The sequence below is a fragment of the Callorhinus ursinus genome, unplaced genomic scaffold (assembly GCF_003265705.2).
Source record: "Callorhinus ursinus isolate GAN/ISIS: 27379988/994484 unplaced genomic scaffold, GSC_fseal_2.0 scaffold43, whole genome shotgun sequence".
Classification (NCBI taxonomy): Eukaryota; Metazoa; Chordata; class Mammalia; order Carnivora; family Otariidae; genus Callorhinus; species Callorhinus ursinus.
Genome location: NW_027397105.1, coordinates 1507642 through 1516158, shown reverse-complemented (window position 1 = coordinate 1516158; position 8517 = coordinate 1507642). Strand labels below are relative to the sequence as shown.

The window sequence follows — 8517 nt, the reverse complement described above, 5'->3', positions numbered from 1 at the left end:
GAGTGGATGGATGGTTGGATGGATGGATGGATGGATGGATGGATGGAACGATGGACAAACAGAATTTTCTTCCCTCCATTCTCTTATACTCAGATGTGTGTCTCCTGGTTCTTTGTCTAATTTGTCTCTCATATTTTCTATCTTTTTGTCTTCTTGTTTAATCTTGAAGGATTTCTCAAAAAAGCAACATAAACATAATCTTTAAGACTACAGAAGTAAATACCAGGGCACAAGAGTTAAGTGCTATTGCATATGAAAAACAAAAACAAACAGACAAACAAAAAAAGGTTGATCTGAGGAGCATGAGCAGGTACAAGGATGGAGGCGGGAAGACAGGGGTCTGCAACTTTCCACTGTAAACCCTCTGAATTACTTGATTTTTTAAAACTATGTGTATTTACAGGACACCTGGGTGGCTCAGTCAGTTAAGCATTTGACTGGATCTCAGGGTCGTGAGTTCAAGCCCTGCATTGGGCTCCATGCTGGGCGTGGAGCCTCCTTGAAAACAAAAACAAAACAAAACAAAACAAAACAAAAACCCCAAAAAACCCTCCCCCCAAAACCCAAAAAACACCATGTGTATTTTCTTTGAGAAGATTAAAAAAAAAAAACCAAAACAAAAAACCCCAGTTAACCACACAGTGTAGCTTCCATGAAAAGCTACTGCTCAGATTTCAAGTCCAAAGCAATGTCATTGTCCTCTGTGTCCGGGGGAGTGAAGAGGAAGAAGGGTGATGTCAGCAAAATGAAACACGGGACACTTTTGAGATCTTCGCTCACAGTTCTGTTCTTACAGACGGAGCGGCTCTGATTTGCCAGCAGACGTTCTGAGGGTGTCCAGCGCACATGCGGTCTGCAGGGGCTTCCCATTCTCCCCTTGCTTCATTCATGTGCCACATGCTTTCCCGGACTGGGTGTGGAAGCTGAGGGGCCAGGGCCTGCCCAAGGTCCCCCGGCAAGGAGGAGGCAGAATGCTTTCCGTCTAGCTCCCAGGCCTCCCGCTGCTGACCTCGGTCACCATGGCCCCAGGCATCAGGGACAGGCCGCGTGGGGCTCAGGATGCCTTGCTTTTGGGAGCGTAGCGATGGTAGTGAGGTGGTGGGGGCCATGAATCAAAGTCCCAAGCCCCCCAGGGGTTCCAGGGCCAGAGAAACAGCACTCTTCCCCATGGACTGGAGAGATGCCTGCTCAACAGAGCCGAGATGAGCTTGTTTTTTGGGAGAAGGCAGCTGAGCGAGGAAGGCCCCAAGGAACCACATCTTGTCCCCATTGGGTGTCCTCTGGGCTCCCGGTTAGTTTAGTGGCCCGAGTGTTGCCAGAGAGGAGCGGCGGTGGGGAGTATGGCCAGTGGGGGGCCTGTGGTGGCCGTGTGGAAGCTGGACCCCACTGTGTCAGCCAGCCTGGGGTAGATAAGACTGTGGGGGGCATGGGACAGAGAGGCATCTGTAGGGCCGGCTGCTGGCGGTCAGGTCACAGATGCGGCCGAGTCTCTTGAGGGGCCACCAGGGACCGCAGACATGATCAGCAGGAATGGCCACTGGTGGGAGCCTGTCTGTCTGTCTGTCCTCCTCAGTGCAATACCAGGGAAGTAGTGCAGGGTAGGGTGCAGGGGAGCTGAGGGGGCTCCCACCCCTTCCTCCTCTCCCCTCACTGGGGCAACATGGGGGTGCTTTGAGCCAGAGACAAGACTGAAGGTTTACAGTGAGCACGGCTAAATTTTGCAAACTGCACTGAGTCTGCTTAAGAATCAAAAGTAACTTAACATTTTGGAATTGGAGCAAGGCGGGAGTGCAGGCAGGGGTCAGAAGCAGGCTGTAGCCCCTTCCCGCTCTAGCATGTACCCAGGAGTGCAGAGGCTTCCAACGGCACAAACGTCTTGTCTCGAAGTCGGGGAGGTCAGGAGTCCCTCCAGTTGGCACAGGGTAAAACCAAAGGGCAGGCAGGGCCGTGTCCCCTCCTGGAGGCTCCATGGATGAGCCATTTCCCTGTTCTGTTCGGCCTCGAGAGGCCACTCACGTTCCTGCCTGCGATGCGTGATGATCCAGCATGATCTCCCCATCTCCCCCGCCGCTGAGCGGCAACCTTAACTCCACCTGCGCCCTCCCTCCATCCCCCTTTGCCCTGGGACCCGACACCTCGGACACCTCAGGCAGGCTCACCGCACAACCCACCTGGGATCCAGGATCGGATCTCAGCTCAGTGAGATGAGAAGCTCGCTAAAGTGCTTCCATGCACTTTATGCATTCAACATCTTCTATTTTGCCTCCAGGGAGTCAGGAAGAAAAGGGGGAAACGGGAGGGATGGTTCTGCCATCTTCGACAGAATTCCACCGCACGGTGCCCAGCGTTGCTGACCTCGTCGGGGGGCTGGGGATGGACACGGGTCTCTATTTCTGGGAGGTGCCTGTTGCATGGGAGGGAACATCTTTGTTTTCAAAAGTCTGAGGACACTGGAAGGTTCTCAAGGCAGAACTGGAGCTCAGAGGTAGCGCAGGGCCCCGTGAGCCAGAGTGGGGGAGTCCTACAGTCCAGTATAGACCAGTGTGGACCAGAAGAGGAGCCAACATGGGCCCAGGTCAGCAGTCCCGGGGCTTCGGGGAGGGGACAGGGGCTGTCCCTGCACCCCCACAGGTGCAGGCCTGGGGGTCCCAGTTGCTGGGAGGTCAGGAGCTGCAGGCCTGACCTCAGGTCCTGTAACCTGGGGGAGAATTTGGTGACCACCACACCGGAGGAAGGAAGGGAAGAGGCGTGGGGGGAGCACCCTCGGATATCAGTTGTAGAGTAGCTTGGATGCATCAGGCCCTGGGCCAAGAACTCGGGGAATATCGAAGTTCCCCGCCCTCACCCTGCCTGAACCTTGGAATCACCCGGGGAGCTTGAACAATGGCCTATATCCGAGACTCTGATTTAATTGATCTGGGGTAGGGGGCCTGGCCATTGGGGTTTTGCTTATTTGTCTTAATGAAATTGTCCAGATGAGTAATACAGGGCCAAGGTTGAGAACCAGTGATGTACATGTTATCTCTGAATCCTTATTATAACCTCCCTGGTGGGGGTGCTGTTATTACCCTTAATAGAGAGCTCAGAGAGGTTAAGCTATTGGCTAAAGGCAGCACGGCTAGGGATCGACTAACCTAAGATTTCAGCTCGGTGCCGTCCGTCGCCTGAGTTCCTGCCCCATTAACTCTGCCAGGCTGACACCAAGCTGGTAAATGTTTTTCCTTTCATAACAGAACTGAAAGCAGAACCCTCGTTCGAGAACTTCCAATACTGGCGAGGTCTCAGCCATTCGCTATGTCTTGTTCCACATAATAAGAACCGCAATATGAAAATGCATCTCAGAAAAGTAACATGCGCCATGCGCTAAGGCGCCATGGGTTATAGGCGCTCTCACAATGGCAGCTTGTGGTTATGAGTCCATTTTACAGATAAGACAATAGAGGCTTAGATCTCAGTCACTGGCCCAGGGTTGCAGAGCTATTAAGTAGAGAAATCAGAAGCCAGACCCTGGTCTTTCAGACCCCAGGGCCCTCACTTGTGACCAATGATCGGCGGCTTTGTGGGGTGTATGAAAATGCAGATGCCAGGGTCCCAGCCCCCTCCCCACAGCCAGTTCTGATTGGTGGGTCCAGTGTGGGACTCGGGGACCAGCATTTTTAACAAGCAGTGCAGGGGGCTCAGCCCTAGGGGGGGGCATGCATTGGGCCAGACAGCAGAGCCCGCAGCTGGGCTGGGTGAGCACGCGGGAGGCTGGTCCCCCCCGCCCCGGCCCCACCCCCACAGTCAGAGGCGGCAGCAGCTCCAGCGTGGTGGAGAGCAAGGCACTAAAAAAGACCCCTTGACCCAAGTACCTTTCCTCTTTGCTTGTCACAATGTCTGAAAGTCCATTATCCACAAGTCACTGCAAAGTTCCAAGCTCCCTCTCTCCCCACTTCCTCTCCATTCAGACTCATTTGCCTGAGAGTGCCAGACTCTGAGGAAGAGGGACTAATTTTTACTAGGGTGTGAATGACTTCCTCGGCTCCTCAGGGCATTGGATTCCTTCCTTGGATCCCCTAGGGCATTGGCAAGAGCAGGGGCATCCTAGGATCTCCTCCAAAGTCCCCCGAGGATATAAGTGAATGTGACTAGGAACAAAGACTCTCGTAGCTAGGCTTGTCCTCCTGCTAGTGACCCTGCCCTGCTCCCCATCAGAGTGATGAAGCCCCAGAAGGCAAGAGAAGGTTGGACGCTGAGTCAGAGGAGACATGGCTTGTTTAGACGGTGAGAGGCTTCTCCGCGGTTCTAAACCGAGAAGGTGCTGGGACAGAAGACTGGAGTGAAGTACAGCGAAGACAGACATCTTCCCGGCTGGGCCGAAGGAAGTATGAGCTTTTAAAAGGGAACAAGGTTGGAGAGGGAAGAGGGCCTGCTGGGGCCCGCGGGCAGGAAGTGGGGGGCCAACACCCCCGATCTTTCGGTCTGAAATAGGAGACAAAGTCGGCGGGCGCTGGGCGGGGCGGGTGGGAGGCACACCCGCGTGGTCATCTCTGGGAGGACCGCGTCCTTCCTCCAGCTGGGCCCACGCGCGCTGATGCTGCCGTCCCCCCTTGGGGCCTATTGGTCGCTTAGTTCACCGTCTGTCTTTACCACTGTGTCCAGGGCCCAGGAGGCGCTCCCCACGGATCTGGCAATCTCGGAATGAATGAGGCGCCCGGCCCTCCCCCGGCCTGTGGCCGGACTCGCCCTCTGAGGATGTGGGCAGGTGGGCAGCCCGGCCTCGCCGCCGGGCTCTCCACCTGCTGGGAAGTAGACGCCCCTGTGATGCTGCGGGTGGAGCTCCAGCTTCTCTCTGGCCTCTCGGCCTCACTCCAGCAGCCCACACAACCTCCCGGGGAGCCCGCTGCTGTGCCGAGTGGGTCGGGGCGGGAGGGCAGCCAAGCACAGTCACCCACCCAGCCCCGGCTCTCACTTCCCCAAAAGGCATTTCTGGGGAGTCAGGAACAGAACTCATACCGTGCCCTTGCCGGGAATTCCGGAGATTGTGGGTTTATTCAGCACTTGCTTTTTAAAAAAGAAACAAAACCCCCCGAACAACCAAGTTCTATCGTGGAGGAACACACTCCACAGGCGCATACATGAAACGTTTCACGACGAGCTGTGTTTCGGACACATGACACGCCCCAGTGTTTTCCCGCCTTGTCTAGCCGAGCTCTTGGAAAAAAAATACAGAGCGTGAGCCCCTGTGTTTCCTTCAAGATCCACTAATGGTCAGGGCCTGGATATAAGAACTTGTGTTTTTCCTCGAGAAAAATTAATGATCTCAAGTAGCCAAGAATCCCAAAAGGTGGGGAGAAGACGCAGGTATGCTGGAGCCCGGGGCTTGGGGTTCCAGCTGGAGTTGGAGGGGGCCTCCAATGTCTCTGTACAAGGAGGTGCACCTGCAAACAGCTCGGCGGGAGGATGGGGATCCCGCTCGGCACTCGCCCTCTGCCCTTACGGTGTCGTGCCTTGGACACGCATCCCCTTACCCGAGGCCTGCCCTGCCCGGGATGGCAGCCACTGGCCCCACGAGGCACTGGGCACCTGCTGGGTCTCAAAGACTTCGTGTGGAAGGAAGAACATAAAAGATCATTAATAAATGTGTATCTGGGTTACTTGTGGAAAGGATACTTGAGATATGTTGGGTTAAGTTAAATATGATTAAAATTCCAGCTTCTTTTTTCCCTCTCTTTTAATTTTTCCCCCAGTTGAAATTCTTCCCTCCTCTGCCCCTGCTCACACTCAGATCCTTAGGACCGACCGGCTGGCTCCGTTGGTGGAGCACTCGACTCTTGATTTTGGGCGGGGGGTCGTGAGTTCAAGCCCCGTGTCAGGTGTCGAGATTACTTAACTAAATAAACTTAAAATTTTCCAGGGGCGGGGGAAGCACATAGTAATAGACAGTCCTATCCTCTGATTTTGCAATATCATTCCTAGAAAAACAGCCCGAGAAGTAGCCCAAAGGAAGTAAAAGTCAGAGGCACAACTTGCAGACTTCAGTGTAAGGAAGCGGGGTGCCCCTCGCGGGCAGCATGGGACGGGGTTGGCGGGAGAGAACTGCACAGGGCCACTCCGTGGGTCACATGCCACAGTCACAAGGCGGGAAGAAAGGGAGAGACCCAGGAACCTGCCGGGAACCCCAGACCCTGAGAAAGCAGAGCAGGGCCTGTGCCTCCGCGGCAGCTGCGTCTGTTCTCCGCGTGCCCCGTGTGTGCGGCCCGAGGCTGCCGCGAGAGAGCCCAGAGCACAGATCTTCCGCTGAGCGAGGGCAGGAGCCTCCTCTCTCACTCTCCCGCCGAGCCTTGCCATGGAGCATGAACTGAACACGTTGCCAGGACTCCAGGTATCACATCTAAAAAGAGCTTCTGCTCACCCCACCCCAATAGGTGGCTTTTGTGGCGTTTCCACGGCCTTGGGTGTGATGCATCTGCCCTGGGCAGAACCTTCTGGACTTGCGGATGACTCAAGCTTCCTGCTAAGTTATCCCAGGATTTCTGCAACCCAGAAGTCCTTCCTTGGGTCCAACCGAGTCGTCTCGCGCTGTTGCTGGTTTTCTTATGTGTTTGGCTCTGAGCATGAACAGGACACCTAGAGCCCTGTCCCTTGGGGGGCTGTCTGGGAGCAGTGCTGGGGCCATCAGCAGGTGGGGGGTCTGGGGACGCCTGGGCCTGCCGACAGCCAGTGAGACCCGCACGTCCTCTCTAGAACGTATTTAATCAATATAAGACAGTGGTAACTTTTCAAACTGTCTACACGTAGGGGAAAAACTAGAAGGCAAAACACCAAACTCTACCGTGGTTGTTGCGAGGTTGTGGGATGTGGGGTCATTCTTTCCCCTTGTTTCCCTGAAGTTTTCATTTATCCTAAGAAATACCGAGAGGCCCCCCCAGGCCTTGTCTTCACCAGGCTCGGCGGTCCCACGTTCAAAGCTCCCCAGGAGGGCCGCGTGCTGGCGGCCGAGGGCCAGGAAAGGGAGTGGCTCTCGGGACAAGCGATTCGTGACAGGGTGGGACTGGAAACACCAGGCCAGGCCCTGTCCACGGTGATTTCCCAGGGCAGCAGCAGGGGGCTGGATGGGGATCTGACCCCAGCCCGGCACAGCTTGACCCCGAGGCCACGGGAACAGGGGATGCCCTACCGGTCCCTACATGCTAGACGCACCCGGCTAGGTGTTTCCTGCACGGGCCCCAAGATGCAGCCCAAGGTTTGTATTGTCACCGCCTCGCCCCCACACCCCCAGCACGGACCCACTAGGGTCCTCCCAGTTATCAGCTCCCCAGACTCACTGTCAGAGTCCAGAGAAGGCTAACCACCTCTCTACGGTTGACACAGCTCGTGGCCCATCATTATGTCATTTCAACCCCCCAACAGACCCGCGGGAGAATGGAGGCCCAGAGGGATGCTGTGATTCTGAGCTCCCCAGCCAGCGAGCGGCAGAGTGGACTTGCCAAGGCCACCGAGAGATCGGGCTCCATGCCCGCCCCAGGCGGCACTCGGGCGGCTCAAGCCCAGACGCTTACCTGGGTTGCCAGGGTGTCCATCCGTGAGCGGCTGAGGGGACAGCAGTGGCTCAGAAGCAGCTAGCAGGAGGCTTTCCTCGCCCACAGGCCTCCCGCCCACCCCGGAGCAGTGAGCCTCAGCCAGACCACACTTCCCCTTCCTGCTCAGCCCTCGGGCGGGGCAGGGGGGCCGTGGGGCCCACACGGTAGCCCATCCCTTTGCCAGGGACGCTGGCTGCCCGGGTCCCAGGAGCCGGCACCTCCTCCTGCAAGGCCCCGCAGAGGACGACCTGGTGTGGGGGGTCAGGCCGGGGGGCAGGCTCGGCAGGGTGGACGGGGTGGCTGTGGGGTCCCCGCACATGAGCCTGGCCATGCATTCCTGGCTGCGGCAGCTGGGCCCGGGGCTCGGAGAACGAAGACGCCGGCTCCTGCCCGTATGGGCTCGGGTGGGACAGACAGAGCGTCCCCACGGAGAGCCGCTGGAGGATGGCCAGGCCCACCCAGGGGCTGCTGAGCCAGCTTCTGCTGTCACTGTGTGCGGGCAGGCTGCTCCAGACACGGGCCCATTGGCCGTCCTGGGGGGCTGGGTCTCCACCTGCAGGGTCGACAGTCCCCAGCAGTGCCCATGGCCGCTTTCGGCGGGGGCCGGGGCGGGGAGCCAACCAACCATTTTGTCGAATTGACCGTTCTGACTGAAACGAGCATTCTGGCTATAAAAATAGCTACGCACAGGGTGCACTGTGTCTGCCCGAGGAGAAAGGGTATTTCGGCTCTCCATGGTAACGATGCTACCCTAGGCTCCTGCTACGCGCTTACCAACTGGCTTGCAGGATTCCTGATCTGCAGGGTGTGCGAATCTCCAGGTCACAGACACTGTCCTGGGGCCACCATCCAGCCGCCGGCCCGATGGTCCTGGACTCAGACTTGGGGCACCTGCAGGGACCAGGGTCCACCCCTGTCTGGCTGCATCTCCATGGGCCTGGGGGGTTATCACCTC

The 8517-nt window shown here is 57.0% G+C and overlaps 2 protein-coding genes across 4 annotated transcripts in view; one reads left to right on the top strand and one right to left on the bottom strand.

Moving 5' to 3' along the window:
* Positions 1–7684, bottom strand: part of SCIMP (SLP adaptor and CSK interacting membrane protein) — a 16462-nt gene extending 8778 nt beyond the window's left edge. The window contains exon 1 of the mRNA XM_025864415.2: positions 7542–7684. Coding sequence (XP_025720200.1) covers positions 7542–7562 — 21 coding nt within the window. The 5' untranslated portion in view covers positions 7563–7684. The remainder of the gene's footprint in view (positions 1–7541) is intronic.
* ZFP3 (ZFP3 zinc finger protein) overlaps positions 1–8517 on the top strand; it is a 123068-nt gene that overhangs the window by 77052 nt on the left and 37499 nt on the right. The window contains exon 4 of one of the 3 annotated variants that reach the window (XR_012374995.1): positions 4195–5760. The exons of the other annotated variants lie outside the window; for them this stretch is intronic. The gene's annotated coding sequence lies outside the window, so the exon portion shown is untranslated. Of the gene's footprint in view, positions 1–4194; positions 5761–8517 lie in introns of those variants that run through there. 3 annotated transcript variants of the gene reach the window in all.